Source organism: Tachypleus tridentatus, chromosome 6 (genome assembly GCF_004210375.1).
Source record: "Tachypleus tridentatus isolate NWPU-2018 chromosome 6, ASM421037v1, whole genome shotgun sequence".
Lineage (NCBI taxonomy): Eukaryota > Metazoa > Arthropoda > Merostomata > Xiphosura > Limulidae > Tachypleus > Tachypleus tridentatus.
Window position 1 is genome coordinate 93,055,655 of NC_134830.1, and position 21,531 is coordinate 93,077,185.

The following is a 21,531-nucleotide window of genomic DNA, read 5'->3' on the forward strand; positions in this document are numbered from 1 at the left end:
CTCTGTTTTTGACACACAACAGTAAAATCCGTAAATGTGACGTTTAGAATCTTTTACTAAATGTGTTTTACACTAGTAATTTCAGCATTAGATTTACTCGAGGTAATTAGTGAAATTGAGTTATGTTTAACTGTTATTAAATAAATTTTAGCTTATAATCCTTCAAGCTTACCACTGTGCAACCGGAAGGTTTGCAGTGTTTGGAAGAGACGTTAAAAACAGCTTTCTCTTTAATGTTTATTGATTTCATGTTGATATTTGGCAAACTAGCAATATGTAGTAACAACTTATTACTAAAAACGGATATATGAAATCAAACATATCACACATTACGTAACAATTTTATTATGGACCTTTATATATATATATGTACCTAAAGAAGGAAAAAGAAAGTCACGTGATACAATTGTTCTGGAAGTCCGTCACATATTTTTCTCACTACTTCTCACATCCGTTGAAGTTGAGATACAACTACTCCTCCCTAAGGTGTCTGAAGAATCTATTTATGCTAGCACGGACATTTCAGCTATTTTTGAACGGGCATGTGCAGTATACAATTCGGTGTCAAAATGCAGAAGGGAAGAACCGCCTTGCATGCAAACCTTGCCTTATTCGTACAGGCCTAATGGGCAAAGACGTCTATTCAGAGAGCCTATGAAAAGTAAACATTGTATGAGCAGTTGAGGATAGCAAAAATAACTTAAGTGTCTTGGAGTATGCACCTTGGCACTGTCAAACTCAGCTTTGAAACGAAGATGCACAATGGACAACATATTATTTTTTTAAGTTTACCGCGTAAGAGTAAAACCGATTTCTTCTATTTCCACATATTCTAACAAAAAATTTTTTATCAAATCGGTTTTCATTAAACTATTTAAACGAGAACTCACTTATACCTCGATATCATGTTGGTTTAACTAGTTTCTGGTTGGCTTTGCGTGTGAACAAAATTCAGAGTTTGAGGAATTTGTTTTGATATTCTTAAATTATTTTCGCAGTTACAGCGTATTTAAAGCTAATTTTAAAACATACGAGAAAATGATACATTTAATTAATAAACTATAATTAATTACAAATATATTGAAATGTGAAGCGATTATACAAAGTTTTCGCTGATTTGTATATCCTTTATAACGTTTGGCTACAATGAATTTGCAGTGCTAACTACTGTGATATTTATTTATTGTTATCGCATCCGGCATGCGTTTTCTATACTGAGACGAGGCCCGGCATGGCCAAGTGGTTAAGGTACTCGACTCGTAATCCGAGGGTTGCGGGTTCAAATCCTTATCATATTAAACATGCTAGCCTTTTCAGCCGTGGGAGCATTATAATGGTACGGTCAATCCCACTATTCGTTGGTAAAAGAGTAGCCCAAGAGTTGGTGGTGGGTGATGATGACTAGCTGCCTTCCTTCTAGTCTTACACTGCAAAATCAGGGACGGCTAGCGCAGATAGCCCTCGAGTAGCTTTGCGCGAAATTCAAAACAAACCAAATATTGACACGAGACTACAAGCTTTAATTGTATTCCCTGAATATGTTTTTCTGACTTTAAATGATTACCATTTAGTGTGTAAACAAGAACAGTAAACACCTAACAGAGTTTTTAATTTGTTTATACGAACACAAATATCCTTCACTATTCAGTGTATTATTTTTTTTATCAATTCTCAGTGATGATATGTTTCTATATATGGAATCTATGAAATGTTTAGGCTTAGTCACAACTTTAATGATTAACTTTTCCAATCGTTGAATTACTCACAGAAGAACATCGTGATGTAAGCTTCCTGGAAAAGTAGGCAAATCAGTTTCCTGGCCTGTTCCTAAAGAAATACTCAGCAGAAAGAGATGCTGACATGTCTTTTTTATATTTATACCGTCTTGAAACGATAATTCAGCGTTGAACACTAACATTTGGGGTTTGCTTAAAAATAGCCTATGCGGTGGCGGGTCGCGGTAAACCAGAAAGCTTGCCTATTAAGAGGGGTGACAGAAGACAACACGTCGGATTTTACTGCGTCCGTTAAATATTTGAGCTTTTTCTCCCCCCCTCTAAATTATTTACTTTCATTATAAGCATTTTACGTTTTAATTTAATCGATAATTGAAGAAAATATTTTTATTGTGTACACGTTTTCTCAATTTGTATTAAGTGGGCGAATCAGAGTAGTCCATTATTAATGAAAGTGAGAACCTAACCAGAAGCCTTATAGCCTGCGTAGTTTAGAATTTGTAGTGGATTACATTGCAAGTACTTTTCTTCATAGGTAAGGTCTTTTTAAGAAGGATCCTCAATGCACTTTAGAGATACTTAACTAATATAATTCAGTAATCTTCATTATATATGACTAACATTCTGAACACACACAAATCCTATTTCATATCGATGCCTTGAATGTAAGATAAAGAAAGTTATTTCGCTCGCAGGTTTTAAGTCTGAAACTGGGTACTATCTTGGTTGACTGTACGTTATGTTTAATACGTGATGTTATACATAAGCGTTAGGAAATATATGTATATATTTTAAGTAATATACATGTATCTATTTAAGTATATATATATAGACCTTATAATTTTTATTGTAACATTTACGTGAATGTACAACACTAAAAATACAAGTTTCAGGCACTAAAGAATTTCAATCGAAATATTGAGGTACGAAATATTTGGTAAAACCGACATAATTTAATAATTAGCTTAAAGTGCATTAAGCAAGCACATTTAGATGTTTGACGTTTGCTTAATACTGTAATGAAAAATACTTCTGTTTGGTGAAGAGTGAAATAGTTATTTGTGTGACCTTTTTTATAATTTATGATGTATAACAATTAGGACTTCATTAACCAAATGATAAATACAATGGACCAGTGTTTAAATTATAGGTGACAATAGTAGATAACTAGTATTTGTATATTTTCACTTTGTATGGATACAGGGGCATCACAAGTTACCGGCTTGTTTTAAAACGTGTTCTTTCTGTTACTTGAGTAATTTTGTGATGGAACATTTCTAAGTTTTGAAATCTATATACAGTGGAGCGCCGTTAAGCCGCGGTATTTGGGGGGTCAACCTGCTTAACCACGGCTTAAGTGGTCCGCGGCTTAAACCTTTGTGACTGAAAAGCCGAAGTCGCCAACAGCTCCACCGAGGATCCTCATCCGGGCCATTGCATGATCATTATAATATTAATGTATAAACTATTCAGATACAATTGACAAGTGCCGTTTTAACACAAACGACCAATGCATTGCGATGGTTCGCTTTTCCCTGTAAAATTTCATCTTCCCGTGTTACATGCGAGCCGCCATGTCAATATGATATGCTCACTATTAATTCAGAAACTGAAGTGATTTCTATTGGATTTGTGGCCAATATTTATACAATTCCATAAAAATATCGGATTATCGAATTAAAAATAATGCTTTAATTATTGATCACTTTTTTCACGGATTTACCGCGGATTAACTTTAATGTATGGAGAGGTGTGATTCGGTAACAATGGCGGCCTCCATAAAGCTGACTTAGAGAGCAGATAAGGTAGATTAACGGTCGATTTCTATTGTAATATATTTTATTTATTTCCCAAATTAAAGTAAATCCTTTTTAAATATCCCCTTGAAGTTATAAAGACAAGGAGAGTGTGAGAAACTTTAAAAAGCCAGGTAGTAGATTTAATACATCAAAAATTTTGGGACACGACTTGCTACAGCGGCTTAAGCGATTTCGCGGTTTACTGGTCCGCGGCTTAATGGCGCTCCACTGTATTTAGAATCTTTATTTCTGTTCAAGTCGGTATGCAAATTGTTCTGCTTTTAAGTATGGTTTGATGTCTGTAAGTAACATACTGTGATGTTATTGTAAGATATAGTACAAACTGGTTATAGAATCCAAGTCGGACGAAGTATCATATTTAGGTTGTGCCTCAACTGAAAGACCATTGGCCTGGTTTAAACTACCAACATAGGAGCAGTTAAAAGGCAAATCCCTTTCTCTTCCTATTTAACATAGGGTTCTTCATTATATCCAGATAATGGCGGGGATTATAATGCATATTTGAATTTGATATGTTTCCTTACATATGTGACAATCGGTAGTAAAGTTTACTGCAAGAAACTCGTAGTGTCAAAAACGTGTAAAATCCTTAAAAAGTCTGGAAGATTAGGAAGTTCACAATTTTAAGGTAACCTGTATTTCAGTACATGACATTTGTATATGCTCACTCTATAAGCATGACACATGTTCCGAGTTTTATAATCATCAACCTGTTTTGGAATGTTTCCTCAAGGAATTAACCTCTGATTGGCCTATTTATAACTTTCCCTTATGCAACCAAGTTGTAACAACTTAAACCTAATTTATGAGAAGCCACATATCTATGTATTTCCTATTATTAAGACCGTGTTTTCGAATAGGTTAGTTATCTTAATATTTACAGTTGCTGGCTTGCTGCTTAAGTTTCAAAATAAACCGAATAGAAGATCACTATGTTACAAGTTCAAAAATATTCTAAAACCTCAGGCATAGCATTATGACATATAGAGAAGAAAGTGCTGACAATGGACCTATCAGCTGCTGTTGCAACAGAAACAGCTGTCAAAAAAGTCCGTTATCGGGTAGGGGATTCTATTCTCTTTGTATTAATTATGGAACCAAAAGCTTGAGCAGAAAGTCATCTATGAGAATGGCAACATTCACCAAAACATACATGTGTAGTATTCAAGTGCAGTAATTTCTAACAAAATTGTATCAGTTAGTCACAATACACAACAAATTCTAGGTTAATCAGATAATAAAACGAACATGGACTGCAAAGGAAATAAATTAGTCAGAAGTTAAAAAACAAAAAAATGTTTATCTGTACAAACAAAACGTACGTTGTTGTATCTTTATACAGACTTGCAGACTTCTGTATTCTGTATTCAAAACTGCAGCTGGTTGGTGGAGCAGATCAGAAGCATGTTTAAAAAGAAAGAGAAGACAATAACTATGATGATCACGTAATTTAATTAAAAGGCCTAGTATTCAACAGAATTTCATAATACTAGATTACAAAAATCAATGATCCTTATCTTTATACATTTAAGGAAGATAAACCTACTAATTCTTAGTACGTATAACTTGTACAAGTCTCGGTACCACCTCTCAATGTACCCCGTTGGTACAGCGGTAAGTCTTCAGATTTCAGGGGTTCGATTACCCTTGGTGGACTCAGCAGATAGCTTAATGTGGCTTTGCTATACGAAAACACACACACACACACTTATACCATCTTTCAAAATGAGTACGACTGCATTTCAGGTAAGTGTGACGCAGAAACGAGGTCAAGCAAATATAAGACTTATTGAACGATTGTTATTGTACGTAACAATTACCTCAGGTACAGAATTAGTAGAAGTTTACGACTTTCTCCATTTTCTTTACAGGTATGGCATAAGTAAAGGTAGATCACCTGCATGAAAGTTAAAAAAGCTTGCAAAAATATACCTTCTTAGAAATATATATTATTATTCATAGAAAAGTTAAATATATCAGTTCTGTCAATTATGGTATGTATTCCTCTCCAGCAGGATCGAATCCGTGATCCTCAGATTACGAGTTGAGGGCCATAACCACTGTTTTCCGTGCCACCTATTCATTACGCAGAAAATGCACTTAACAGTTGACGCTTTTTGTGGTTAGAATGTTGAAGTTTTAACGCTGCTGATAGAAATGGAAACAATTCCAAAACGTCCGTGATTAAAACAAAAATAACACTTATAATTCTGTAAAACTGTTCGGAAATGTACAATAGTAGCTCTGTAAAAGTGTATAATCAATAATATTAGAAAGGGATAATATATGTATTTTCACTCCGTATCTATTTACTTTCTATTTATCTGTCCTCGGTGGGACAGCGAAAAATTTTCAAACTTACAACGATGAAATCAGAAGTGAGTTCCCCTTCGCTGGACACAACAGATTGTCCGAACTGTATTTGTTCTCAAACAAACAAGCATTTTATTTGTATTTTATTCTGTACTCATATAAGATGATGGGTGGTATTACCTTTAACAAAACTATTTCTTGTCATCTACTTAAAGAATCTTGATACTCTCTCTCGACTTTCTCACCAAAGAAATGGATACTGAGGAATAAAGTAATGAGATGCGTAATGTGTTGTGTTGGACTTGTTTTGGAGTTTAAGATTGGTCAAGAATGTCCCGAGATAAAAAGGTTATGGACGTGTTAACTAATGTCAACATTAACGAGTTTTCATATTTGACTAATTTGAATATGTCTCTCCCAATATTTACATCCAGAAACATTTTCGAAAGCCTAAAGTTCTTTTCTTTCTGTGCTATTTTGTAAAAGATTTGTGAACTTTATGAACTTTAATCCTATGTTTATGTAATATATAGTGAAGAGGTTACTTATATTTTTCGGCTTCAGTCTGTCTTCTTATTATGTTAAGAGTACATAAAAATAAGGTAAAAATAAAACGTGCAAAGAAAACAAAACCAACTAGTGATATTAATATATTCTGAGTTTGTCTCCTATATAAACAGCCAACTCTTCTGAAGATTGTAAATCGAGTTGCAGATCAAGATTTACAACACAGGCGTTATCCTAAGTATTCCAATACAATTAGCTAGAAAGTCATTCATTTCCTACGGAGAAACGGAAAGGTGTAAGACCAATTTTTAATCACTTAAATTATACTCTACGTATTTAAGAAACAAAACTGAATGATTGAATGCATTAAAAATTCAGCATTTGTTTTCGGATGTTTGATTGCTGGAACTCTCCCACTCTTAAGATTTAAATTTCAGTTAATTTTTCATTCTAATTCTTCAGTTTATTATTGGATGAAAAAGAGTCACTTTCTGGATATACCGGTTTCATTTGACTCTGAATTTTTAATGAATTCAAACTTATACGACTTAAACAGAAATTCCTATCAAATTAAATAAATAAGAAAACACTTTTTGGTGTAAAATTCTTGTACTGCAAGATAAACACCTTTAGCCTTCCACACCTTTGGTATATAAAATCTTATATATCACCAGGCAGACATTTTCAATATATTATTTCGAAAGAATATCCTGATACATAGTATTCATATATCTAAATCTAGTTATAATTAGTCATCCATTTTAAGAATAAATATTTTATGTTGTAGCTTTCTTTATTACAAAGAGAATACAATAAAGCCTATTACTATGCATACAAAATTGTTCTACTGGAACATTTATCAATTCTTAAACCAAGTCAGTATATTTCTTTGGGCTGCCACAAACTCAGTAATAATTTTCTCAAAATTCCATACGTGTGTCTTAAATAATTTTATTTTCTTTAATTTGTAATTTAATTTTAGACAAAAATTCCTTCAAAAATGTTTTTGAAATTTTGAAAATTTCATTACGTTTTTCGTTTTTGGTATTCACATAGCGGCTTAACAACATCATAACAGTAAACAATCAAAAACTAAATTTTTAAAATATACATAATTTAACTAGTTAGAAGAATGCATTATATTACACTATGTAGCACAAATTTTGTTCCTGGATAGTATGCGTTATTTCTTAATTGCTTATGCTGTAAAAGTACAGAAAATGGCCATTATTTCCTTCAAACTTTGCTTTTGTGACATGGATAAAAATATTTAGAAATTAACCTATTTTCTATGTAAAAACGAGCAAATTTGCACATTTTCATTTACATAAGGTCTGGCTAAAACAACATATGAATCAAGATTTACATATATTTGTACTAAAGTTATAGAAAAATGTTTAGAAGTGAGTAGTTTTTTCTTGAGATTTGCGACTCTAATGTAAATCACTTTCACGTATCAGCCCCCAAATATGGTCGCACATCATGTCTTGGTATACGCTTCTTGGTAGCGGCGTTCAAAGTCCAGTATATCTTGGTGGAAGCGCTCGCCTTGCTCCTCTGAGTATGCTCTCATGCTCTCCTACCACATAAAACTGGATTTAATTTAGGGAATACATCTTTCTAGTGAGAACGGGGTAGGGGTCATTTCCACCTGATTCTATTCCTATGTGACTAAAACAAAGGTTAAACAACTGCAGCAAAATTTATAATGAATTAATTTTAAAACATATACCTGACCATGAATGCGTTTAACTTTTTACTATTTCCTGAAGTTAGTAAGTCTTTAAAAGTTTTGAGTGTCTTTATTTGCGAGTATTTCCTTAAAAGCAAGTTAAATCCTAAATATGGTTTTTCTGGTTCGCAAAATTTGCTTTTGCAGGAAGATTCGGTCGAGTGTTGTTCAAATGTGGGTAAAAACATGTCATTAATATAAGACTTTTAACATTCAGTTGCTCCTGTCACAATGCCTTATCCATAAGTCTCTGGAAGGTGGGAGGTGTATTTTTAAGACCAAAAACTACTGGAGAAGCCCAAAAGAAATAGATGGTTTAATTAACCCATGACGGAGTATTTCATCCATTTGAGTATGCAGCACTTCTAATTTAGCGGGAGAATAAAGATAGGGTTTACTGAACACCATATTTTCATCAGTGGTTATAATACCATGTTCAGATAAATCTACGAGTCCAAGTTTATTGTTAAAAATTATATTTATATTTTAATATAAGTTGCTTAAATTATTCACAGTTTTTATTCTTTAAGTGAATATTGTACTTTTTCAATCAGTAATTTTTCAGCCCTGGAATTATGCCAAAGAGATGGCACATTTAATTCAAGAACATTTGTGAAGAAGTTTAGGGTTGCTTAATTTTGCTGAATAAAGTATAATCCAATAAAACAAGATACAACTAACGATAACAGAACATTTGTTTACAATACTGTTTGTGTTTTTTAATTTGTTGGCTTCAAAATACCGCAGCAGTTCACAGTTAGTCATTCCATCTGCAAGATGCATGTTATCTTTACACCAAGTTTTTAATTGAAGTGTTGGATGTTTCTTCTGCTTTGCTGCCATATACTCGTATTTTCATTTATTACTAAATAATTCGACCAATTATCAATATTATCTAATATTTTCACGCCTTTAATTTTTAATGTTAGATGTAGAAAATCCATTTTACTTGTTGTTAAACAGTTAATGGAGGGTTTTACTTTCAATGGACTAAAAACCTCATTTTTGGATCCACGCTCTTGTTTTCCAATAACGGATCTTCGTGTTTTTTAATTACAAGCATTATACCGCACAAATTTATAGTGGTGTTAGTTACGTTAATTACTTCGCTATTAATAGTTTATTGCTTGTTATTCTAGCAATGCTCATATCGTTTTGTAAATTTTAGCACATCAGCAAAGATACAACAAAATGGCATTCCAAGTATTCTCATAAGAAATTTCTCTTTCTGCTGCTTCAGGGTTACATAATTTACAAATTTTCAAAATAAATTTGTCAGCTGATTCTCTTTCATTAGTATAGTAATTTCTACTAAAGAGTTCCTTAGCGAATTTAATATTATCTAACAAATTAATCAAGCTTTATTTAAATTCTTTACAGTGTTCGAAAGCCATTTCTGACACGAAAGTCTTCCACCATTTTAATGGCCCTTCCCTCGGACAAGAAACTGCAGTTTACTCCCATTTATTCTCAGATACTTGACGTATATTAAAAATGGAATGGCTTTCAGAACTAGTAAGAAACTTAAGACATTAAAATTCGATTTACTGTCGAACTTATCAAGAAGCATGGGTGGTGAGTTAACTGCAGGGATATAAATCGATGAATTTTCCTCAGATCTGTAGGTGGGTTAAACTCTTCAAGGTTGAGGTTGATGGATACCGTGACCTCTTTCCTCTCGCTAGTAGATCGGTCACGATCTGTATTAGCATTTCTACTTGTTCTGTCAAAATTGAAATAGACTGCTTCAAACCTGCCACATAAGATTCGCTAATTCCTGTAGTAATACAGTTATTTTCCATCACTTACATTTAGCCAATCTTAAATCATTGCCGAATTTCTCACTCGATAATGACTTAAAAAGTAAACAATCCAAAGTTGCAACTGAACCTTTGTAAAAAAGATCCCTGTTCGGGTGCCAATGTAAGACTGAAATAACGTGCTACTACAACAACGATTTAACAAAAAAAAAAAAGTTTATTAAAATGTAATAATACTTGGAATAACATTTAGCACATGCCAAAAGCACTGTTACTAAACATGTACCTGTCCAGGACTTAATGTTAATGAGCAAGAAAAATAGAAATTTCACTTCAATACTAATTATTTCGAATAATAGAATTAGGGAAAAGAACCCATAGAAGAAAAACCTAATTCCGAAATTACCTTTCAATATTAATAACAAATGATAAACAGCAGCAATTCATTTTCACACAATTTTCTACCACGACATATCCCTTTAATCATCAAATACATCAAGCAGATTGAGCATTTAACTGGTATTTATACTATTACAGATGAAGATGTATCAGTCAGGAAGTAGCACCTACGAATTTTTATATGCTTATACTGTTGAAATATTGAAATAGGTGCTAGAAAACCACCATTTTCGTATACTAGATTCTTATGGAATACAGAGGAACGATGATATGCTTAGGACGTTACAGTACTGCACTGTATCCTTTTCTAATGAAAACTACACCCCGGAGCTATTGTCAGTGTGCACAGTTGTCAGACATTGTGTGACAGGACATAGCGTCATGGACTATGGCGGTATGATGAAGATTCAAAATTGTTTTAAAATAACAATATACCCAGTGCCTGCAACAACTAATCTGTTGTGATAGAAATAAAACAAACTTAATGGTGGGTGCTGGAGTAGAAGCAAGATGTCAGTGATTTCCAACTATGTGCAATTTTAATCCTTATAAATATGGTTATGTCACTTTTGGAATTAAGTGTCCGAAAATACAACAGATGAAATTCAAATGCTGGCAAAATTATCATGGTTTAATATATAAATAAATAAATAAATATATATTATAAATTTTCTGTCATCTGCTAAATTAATATTTTTAATAATTACTACAAAATATTAGTATATGAACCCTATGTAGATAAGGTGAAATATATTTATTTTTTTATTACATTTCATTTTTCTCATGAAAAAATAACTTTTATATTTTTGTAGGTATTTGCAGGCAGTGAAGAAATCGCTATGTCTTATTCTAGATCGTCTTATCGCTCTTCTTCCTACCGGTATAGTGAAGGTAAGTCAGACTAAAAATCAGTAACACAAGTTTTGCGAAGGAAATACGTACATTAACATATTCTAAGCCTGAACTTGCCTTTTACTGTACAATGAATACGACTGTTTATTCACACTTAAAGACAACAAACTTTCAACTAAGATTAATGGTCTGTTTATTCACGCCAAAAATGTATTCTGAGATTGTTCATTTATGTTTAGATTCAAGTTACAATGATGATAAATGAATAAAATATTGAAAGTACCAGGTGGTGAAAAAAAGTTGAGATGTTTGTTTGTTTTTTGAATTTCGCACAAAGCTACTCGAGGGCTATCTGTGCTAGCCGTCCCTAATTTAGCAGTGTAAGACTAGAGGGAAGGCAGCTAGTCATCATACTCTTTTACCAACAAATATAGGGATTGATCGTCACATTATAACTCCCCCACGGCTGAAAGGGCGAGCATGTTTTGGTGTGACCGGGATTCGAACCAGCGACCCTCGGATTACGAGTCGAACGCCTTAACACGCTTGGTCATGCCGGGCCAAAAGTTGATATGACATGCAATGTTTCATCAGTGGCACACTGGCGTCATCAGGATACAAACGTATTAGAAGTTTGTAAAGTGGAGAAAATCTAAAATTTTGAAAATTGTAAGAAGCGTTGGATAAGATATTCAATTAAAAGTACGTATCGGATGAACTGCGACAAGAGTCATATACTTGATGTCAGAGAGAATAACTTTGTCGTTTTAATTAATAACTCGAAGTGTAAAGGAGAAGAATTAAAATTAGTTGGGAAATAAGAGTGCATCACCTGGGTTCGTTTTAACACGTTGTCTCCCACACAACGCACCAGTGGGTCGTGACAGTCTTCCGCTAAGACCCACACAACCCACAGGTGAGTTGTGCTCGATTTTCTTTTCAAACGGACACACTTATTGGATGGGACACAACAACGATTACATATACACTCTTCCTAAACAAAAGTTATTGTAAAATGACTAGTGGGATCCTGGAAAGTATTGTCAAAATTTGCTTGGGAGTCAACGTGTTAAGAGTGATTATTTTCTGATAAATGTATTTTATATTTTTTAATGCATGGCATGTTTCACGGATTACAATTTTTTGGACGATTTGTATTAATTACTTGTTATGCAATAATAGAATGCTAATGAAAGTACGAGGAACTACTTGACGGAACTGACAACGTTTATATTGTAATTAAAAGAGTGATTTTCTTCGAGTTTCTCCTAGTAATTTGCTTGGTAGTCCAAACATGTGATTTTGTGTACGAAATTATATGGCCCTCTTTCGTTCTTTTTTTTAGTGCACAAACTATTGTTTATCTTGATTCCCGTTGGGGTGAGCAACTTCACGTTAATGTTAAGTTTCAACTTGTCAATTATTTCCCAAATGGTGTTGGTATTATTTTTACGGCCCGGCATGGCCTAGTGCGTAAGGCGTGCGACTCGTAATCCGAGGGTCGCGGGTTCGCGCCCGCGTCGCGCTAAACATGCTCGCCCTCCCAGCCGTGGGGGTGTATAATGTGACGGTCAATCCCACTATTCGTTGGTAAAAGAGTAGCCCAAGAGTTGGCGGTGGGTGGTGATGACTAGCTGCCTTCCCTCTAGTCTTACACTGCTAAATTAGGGACGACTAGCACAGATAGCCCTCGAGTAGCTTTGTGCGAAATTCCCAAACAAACAAAAAAATTATTTTTACAGTTTTTTTCAGCAGGTTAAAATGCCGTTAGGTTTTTCTCAGTTCTTTTCTCCAATACAGAATTGTTTGAAAACACGTCGTTAGTTATATAAATTTTGCTTCGTCTACGTAGTATTTCGGATTTTTTCATTAATATTAAAGTTTGTATCAGGTTCTAATTTCAATTATTATTAAAAGAAAGCAACTATTTACAGATTATTGTACTTAAACAGTACTCCGTCTTTGTTTTACCCACAAATACATTAATAACGAGTCAACCTGTCTAATATGTAGCAATCGCAGAACATCACTTACACCACATTTCAATTTCCTGGTGGCTCAGTGACAAGCTTGGGTATTTATACTTCTAAAATTTGGGTTCGATCCTGCAAGGAACACAACATAGCCCATTGTGCAGTTTTGCACAGATACAAATAAGCATTAATATAGCTTAAGAGTTACATTTTTCGAACTGTGTGTGTGTGTTCTTTTAGCAAAATCACGTTGAGCTATCTGCTGAGTTCATCTAGGGGAATCGAACCCCTGATTTTAGCGTCGTAAATCCCTAGACTTACCACTGTACTAGCAGGGGACGTTTTCGAACTAAAATGCATTAGTATCTCAGATATAAAACTTGATACTTACAATAAAGTTTGTGGTCGCGTGGATGTTTAATGAGACAGAAGGAACGGTGTGAAGTTGAACAAAAATTAACGCTATTTACAAGTAGAAAAATATATAAAAAGTTTATCCTCTCTTTAGATTATTGTTACGATAAAGTTAACATAACACTATGTAACACAAACTTTGTTCTTGGATAATATGTGTTATTTCTTAATTGCTTATGTTGTAAAAGTACAGAAAATAGCCATTATTCCCTTCAAACTTTGCTTTTGTGACCTGGATAAAGAAATTTAGAAATTAACCCATTTTCTTTTACATAAGGTCTGAATAAAACAACATATGAATCAAGATTTACAGTTATTTATACTAAAGTTATACAAAAATGTTTAGAAGTGAGTAGTTTTTCGAGATTTGCGACTGTAATGTAAATCACTTTCACGTATCAGCCCCCTAATACTCTGATTAATAACTTAGCATAGACATCCGACCATAGGTCGACATTTCTACTAGTATGTATAAGTTGTCTCTTTATTTGCGAATTTTCCCTACTTATTTAAAGTAATTCATATGTATAAAAGTCGAAACAAAATTATTTAGAAAAAATCATCGTTCTCGATGTTACCTGTTTTAAAAATAACCACGATTTCGATGAAACTTAGATTGAAAAACATTTACTCGTTTGAACTCAATTTGATTTTAAGAGAAATATAAATATTAAACTGGCTTTATTATATTTTGCTCTAAAATTTATAAATCATTAGACAATAGTAAAGAAACTTTTCAAATATTTGCCACATATTATCAAAAAGATAAAAGTAAAGGAATTGAAGGTTCAGTTTTAAAAAGGTTTAAATATAATTAGAATTTATGTAAAAAACAGATATAGTAATCCTCCACAAATTATTTATGATATTCCACGATATGTGCTATCGAACACAATGTTTATAATATGTTTTTATAAGGTAAAATCACGTGAAAATATCATAACATTAGCTGATGACGCTGCTGTAAGGAAGGATACAAATACGAAAGAAAGTAATGATATATTTGTAAGGATATGGAATAATATGCGTTTTATATACGTAAATCAAGCCTTAAAATTGTTTTTATTTTAAAATTTCATTTCCAATTATTTTCAGTCATAACGGAAATTGCCTGCAGTGGCAGTACCCAAAACAAAAACGATGAAGATATCCCATCTATAAGACAAAATCCAAACGCAGATGAAAAACTGATTAATAGTCGTGTAAAATCAAATAAGGGTTCGAAGTTGAGTGCTTATACCCACAACATTTAACCTCCTACTGCAGTTAGCCTTGAACGTTCTTCTAATATTAGAAACAGAAAAAAAAAATCACCCTAAAAATGTCTCTACTAAAAGTTCCTTCCAACTTCCTCTCTTAAAATTTCTAATGGCTCCTAAAGTAGAACAATAAACGTACCTTAAAAATTGTACAATAAATTACAGGCAACTATAAAAGATCTTAAAATGAACGACATACTTTCTTTTTATTTCTTATTCCTGTTATAAAAATATTCAAGTGTAGCGCAGCTACTTGATATAAATCTTTTCTGTCCCTAATATATTGAATAAATTTCAATTTTAGTATTAACTAATTAGATGAAAGTAGCAGCATCTAGTGACAAAAAATTCATTTTCCTTATTGAAAATTTATTTATTAAAATATTTTAATATTTATTATTAAACTGCAAGAAACTTTCTCAGTCGCCAGTATTCATAAATAATTGCCTGGCATGGCCGAGCGCGTAAGGCGTGCGACTCGTAATCCGCGGGTTCGCGCCCACGTCGCGCTAAACATGCTCGCCCTCCAAGTCGTGGGGGTGTATAATGTGACGGTCAATCCCACTATTCGTTGGTAAGAGAGTAGCTTAAGAGTTGGCGGTGGGTGGTGATGGCCTTCCCTCTAGTCTTACACTACTAAATTAGGGACGGCTAGCACAGATAGCCCTCGAGTAGCTTTGTGCGAAATTCCAAAACAACCAACCATAAATAATTATTTTCTAGTTTATTTATGAAAAGTATAACACTATGCATAAAAGAGTTACTATTGTTACAAAGAGTTAATAATATTTTTATTATGATACAATGATGTCCTAAGCATCATACGTGGCAGTATATTTTTTTGAGGGGGGAATAAACTAATAATGTAAAAATTGAATACTCTTATCTTATTATCTTGTTTCAGTTTGATGCATGTGACGTATACTGTTGGATGTGTATTATGTAATTTCATTATCATAAGGTTATTTGTATTAATTGTGTTATAAATTGTCAACACTTTTGAAATTGTATAATTCTTGGCAATGTATTGTGTTTAATGTATCGTTCGCAATTTATGTGTATATGTATGTGGAACATCTTAGTTAGAAATTGTCTGACGCCAATTTTTATTTCTCTAAAGAGAGAGATGTAATTGACCTTTGTACAATTATTGTAACACCTACGTTTGTTTCAGTTTGATACATGTGACTTATATTGTTGGATGTGTATTGCGCAAGTCATGCCTGTTATCAAAATTTGTAAAACGTCCTCTAGAGTAAGAACCAACAATATATATGTGTGTGCGTGCGTGTGTGTGTTACACGAAAACACTAGCGTATCGTTGAATAACGTTGAACGTTCAAGACTCTTGATACAAAAGGTAGCCGCAAGACAGTAATGGAATATATTGTTGGTGCGCTAGAGTCAGTGTACTGCAATGCCTCGGAAGCTATTATTGTGAGTAACGCTTATTAATTGTAAAACCACAGTGACCAGGAATGTTTATAGATGTCGAATATTACTAACTGTATAACCAGAGAGATTCCGCGTTAGAGCAAACAAGAATAGAACTATCTAGCATTCCCGTCAAGTATATCTGTGTATCAACATGAATGGCCCAGCATGGTCAGGGGAAGTAAGGCGTCCGATTCGTAATCTGAGTGTCGCGGGTTCGACTCCCCGTCGCACCAAACATGCTCGCCCTTTCAGCCGTGGGGGCGTTATAAGTGATGGTCAATCCTACTATTCGTTGGTAAAAGAATAGCCCAAGAGTTGGCGGTGGGTAGTAATAACTAGCTGCCTTCCCTCAAGTCTTACAGTGCTAAATTAGGGACGGCTAGCACAGATAGCCTTCGTGTAGCTTTATGCGAACTTCAAAACAAACAAACAAACAAATCAACATTGGAGTAATTTGCTTGAATCGTTGATAAAATAGTCAGTTCTACACCAGATAGAAGACTGAATATTACTTGTGAATTTGTATACTAATTATTTCTAATAACCGTTATTATTAATTGTGTTGTGTTTGTTTTTGTTGTTTTTTATGTTAAAATATATTTATGTTAAGAAATAAAGTTGTGTGCATTAGTGATGACGAGAAAACCCACTTGCAGAGAAAAATATATAAGTAAAAATGGCTGGTTTGGGTTGAGAAAGTTCTCAACCCAAACCAGCCATTTTTACTTATATATTTGTGTGTATCACTCTTCTTGGCAATAATTTTAAATTTAATACATATCAACATTTAATTAACTTCTAAATTCAAATTAAATTTTCCAGTTATTTGAAGTCATAATACTTAACATCTGTCAGTCAGTTAGTACACTTTAAAATGACGTCACATAAATAACGTTTAGCGTTGTAATTTGTAGTATCGTAACATAATGAATCACGAAAAGAATTACGTACTTTATAGGCTATAACACAGCATGACATAACTTCAACAACAACAACAACAACAAAAAATCTGGCACTCTTAATTTTGGTTTTACTTACTCTTGAAATAAAGTACTTACAGTGTGGAACTTGAAAGTGAATCCTTTTTACCACGATTTTTAAAAGAACTTGTGAAACACTTTTCCAACCATAACTTATGCACATATGCAAAAAGTTTTTTACAAATAGTGTATACACACACACACACGCACGCACGCACACACGCACACACACACACTGCTGGTCAAAATCTTAAGGCCAATGAACAATAAGAAAAAATATGCATTTTGCGTTGTTAGACTCAACCACTTATTTGAGTTGAGCTTCTAAAGATGAAAATTAGAAAAGGGAAAATAAAAATAAAACACTTTTTTATCATTTAGTAGAAAAAATGTGAACACTATTAAATTAGCCTAAATATTAGCTGGTCAAAGGTTTAAGATTATACCAAAAAAGAAGTCCGAAACAGAGTAGGAAATGCCCAATAAGAGGTCTCAGTAGTGAGTTGCAAGGCCGTCATTGCGAATAACTTCAAACATTCGCTTTGACATGGTCGATATAAGTGTTTGCAGAAGGCTGGCTGGAATGTTATTCCACGTGGTGGAGATGGCTTCACGAAGATCACGCACTGTTTGTAATTGACGTCCATTTCTATAGACTTCCCTTGCCATCCACCCCCAAACATTTTCAATGGGATTCAGTTTGGATAAACACGCTGGATGGTACAAAAGAATCACGTACCTTTAAAAAGCCCTTTAACCTGAGGGCATTGTGGATTGCAGCGTTGTCCAGCTGAAAGATCCAGTCATTTCCACACAAGTGAGGGCCTTCAGTCAATAAAAGTACTCTCTCCAACACGCCAATGCAGCCAGCTGCTGTTTGACGCCCCTGTATAACTTGAAGCTCCATTGTTCTATGGAAGGAGAAAGCACCCCAGATCATGATGGAACCTCCTCCACTGTGTTGTGTAGAAAATGTCTCCTGGGGATATCCTTATCGTGCCAGTAACGTTGGAAACCATCTGGACCATCCAGGTTAATTTTTTCTCATCAGAGAACAAAACCTTCGTTCACTTTTCTATGTCCCATGTTTGGTGCTTCTCAGCAAAGTTTAACCGAGCTGCTTTGTGGTGTGGCCTTTGAAGACGTTTACGGTTTTTAAAGCCTTTCTCTCGTAGATTCCGTCTTATTGTTCTTGAGTTGCATTCTGCGTCATTAAGGGCCTTTATCTGGTTCGACGATCGGCTGGTATCTTGCCGGACAATCCATCGAATCCTCCTGCTCAACGCCGGTGAAATTGTCGTGGGCTGACCACTTGAAATTCTCGTTCCGTATTCCTCAGGGTCCTTTAAGAAATTTTCAACAGCAGTTTTACTACGCCCAATCTCACCAGAGATGGCACGTTGAGAGAGACCTTGCTTCTTTTCAGCTCGACAATTCTGCCACGTTCAAACTCTGAAAAAAGTTGATAGAGTGTGAACACTCTGAAATTAACCTAAATATTAGCTGGTCAAAACTTTAAGACCATACTGAAACGAAGCGTTAATCGGTAAACACATAACGAAATTCAGTCATTTGTGTTTACCGATTAACGCTTCGTTTCAGTATGGTCTTAAAGTTTTGACCAGCTAATATTTAGGCTAATTTCATAGTGTTCACATTTTCCCTATTAAATGCTAAAAAGTTTTTTATTTTTATTTTCCCTTTCCTTATTTTCATCTTTCGAAACTCTACTCAAATAAGTGGTTATTTCTAACAACGCAAAATGCATATTTTTTTCTTTATGCTCATTGGCCTTAAGATTTTGGCCAGCAGTGTACACACACACACACACACACACACACAATATGTCTATATAAATTACATTTACATGCTGTTATTATTGTAACATCTAAGAGAAGATTTTATTGTATATGTCTAGATTACCACTTTCAGCTCTTTTTCCCTGCTTAAACTTCCAGACTATCTAAGAACAATTTGACAGAAATTTTCAATATGTACTTTTTTATATTAGGCCAAATTCTCAGTTATTTTGGTTTCCAATTTTTCTTTAAATACCTCACTTTTCATTAAGTTAATTACAAGATATGACGGAAGGAACTAGCTTAGAAAACAGTCCTAACGTCGTGTAGCACCTCCCAGATTAATAAACATACTTCTTGCCACATCAGAGTAACAAAAGACGTACCACTCTCTTAGAAATTCCACGGGAAGATACTTTAAGTGAAGGAGGAACCATAACATCTATCAGAACCACAGTATACTAAATTTGAAAAAAAAGTAAAGTGTTCCTCTAACTCAGTGGTTCCCAACTATTTTTATGCCCCGCACACCTAAAAAAAATTAATATGTTCTCGCACCCCTCACAGTAATTATTTATTTAAGGATGAAGGTGAAGGTGGCCAAAACAAATGTTATTTCACACCCCCTGGAACGCTATCTCTCATCCCCAAGGGGTGCGAGCACCCCTGGTTGGGAACCACTGCTCTAACTAAAATACAACAATACACGAAAGAAGCTCTAAGAACATTGGATATCTAACATCAAAGAAGATGATGCTAAAGCATCTACATCAACTTTAGCAAAGTTTCAGGCTTAGTCATCAGTCCTATTAAGATCTTGTCATCATCTAGAGCTTATGAGAGTTTCTACACTTCGATCCTAACTCACACACTTCAATAGATCAATGTGATTAAGAAAACTGTTACCAAGCTTTGGCTGTTAAGTGAACCAGACCTTAGACGTTTACAAGATTAATGGGGATAAATAGAGGGAATTGGAACAAAGATAGCCTGGAAGCTTTCTCTTGTCCGTGCAGACACAGCCAGGACCAAGCTGTACTAGCAGCTCCTAGAAAGGACTACATATATTAATAAGAAGTCCACAGCTATTTGAAAAGCTTGTTGCTGGACATAGAATAGGAAAGTAGTTCTGAGGTCCTTCTTTTCTATATGAATAAGCATGAGAGGTAGAATATTAGTACTATCAGTTTACTTACTCTGTAAAAGATACTCTCATTAAAGTGTAAACGTAACCATATATTTATTTATTCTACTGCAGATGTACAACTGGTTTGAGATTTATAGTTTTGTTGTTAACGTTTCATTGAAATTAAAATTATAGACGCTATAAAGTAAAAGAAAAGATGTATATGGTATATGAAAAATACCGGATATATCATTGCCTTTCACCTTTAAAAGGTTAATATTTACATAATCGCCAAGAAAAAATGCTTTGCACTTAAACGTGCTAGTGCATGCGTTTATTTATGGTATCTAGATATCATCCTTATTATTAGATGGTTTTACTTTTGTGCCACCATGCATCCTCCGTTGAAGTTTCTATATTTTTTCGTTGCTAGTGTTGGACAATTCCTTTGATATGTCCCAATGTTGTTGTTTTTTGGGTCTTAGCAGTCTTCCAGTTTCTTTGTTTTTTTAATAATAACTATCCATGAAAAGAGTGGCAACACACTCCGATATAACTAGTGATATCAGAATTTCAATAAACGTGTCTTCATAATACTGAATAAGATCATTTTGAAGGTTTATTTCGTCTTTGTAAATGTTTATAAAATCAGCATATTTGACTCTCAATAGTATCTAATTTTATAACGTTTTTGTATAGCCAATTTTTATTGATTCGGTTACGTTAAATTGAATTACGCCATCCAAAAAATCTTTTGACGATTTTCTGTTTTTTTTTCTTCTTTATTGGTTGGTTGTTGTTAAAAACAAACCTACACGGTGAGCTATCTGTGCTCTGTTCACCGCTCATATCGAAGGCAAAAGTAGAAGATTGATAAGCTTGGTAAAATATTTGATATCATTCGTAATATCTTAGTTAATATTCTTTTAGGCCCGGCATGGTCAGGTGGGTTAAGGCGTGCGACTCGTAATCTGAGGGTCGCAGGTTCGCATCCCCGTCGCCCCAAACATGCTCGCCTTTTCAGCCGTGGGGGCGTTATAATGTTACGGTCAATCCCACTATTCGTTGGTAAGAGAGTAGCTTAAGAGTTGGCGGTGGGTGGTGATGGCCTTCCCTCTAGTCCACTGCTAAATTAGGGACAGCTAACGTAGATAGCCCTCGAGTAGCTTTGTGCGAAATTCAAAAACAAACAATGTTCTCCTACTAGCAGAATAGAACGACAAACCATCTGGTTTAAATAATATATATTTTTCCTTTGTTCTATCTTTACAGTCAGTATTAAGTTTTTATTATTTTCATTACACTAAAAATACTTTTGTAATCAATAAGTGAATAAATATTCAACGCAATTAAAATTAGTAATCGAGATTTCTTTGGAAATTTCCTCAAACCACCAAATTTCCTTTCGTTGTAAAATCTAAAAT

General features: G+C 34.1%; 1 protein-coding gene across 1 annotated transcript in view; it reads left to right on the top strand.

Moving 5' to 3' along the window:
- The first annotated feature begins 1,920 nt into the window (after nucleotides 1-1,920).
- Nucleotides 1,921-21,531, top strand: part of LOC143253057 (uncharacterized) — a 98,309-nt gene continuing 78,698 nt past the window's right edge. Inside the window, exons 1-2 of the mRNA XM_076506217.1 lie at nucleotides 1,921-2,271; nucleotides 11,080-11,158. Coding sequence (XP_076362332.1) covers nucleotides 11,107-11,158 — 52 coding nt within the window. The 5' untranslated portion in view covers nucleotides 1,921-2,271; nucleotides 11,080-11,106. The remainder of the gene's footprint in view (nucleotides 2,272-11,079; nucleotides 11,159-21,531) is intronic.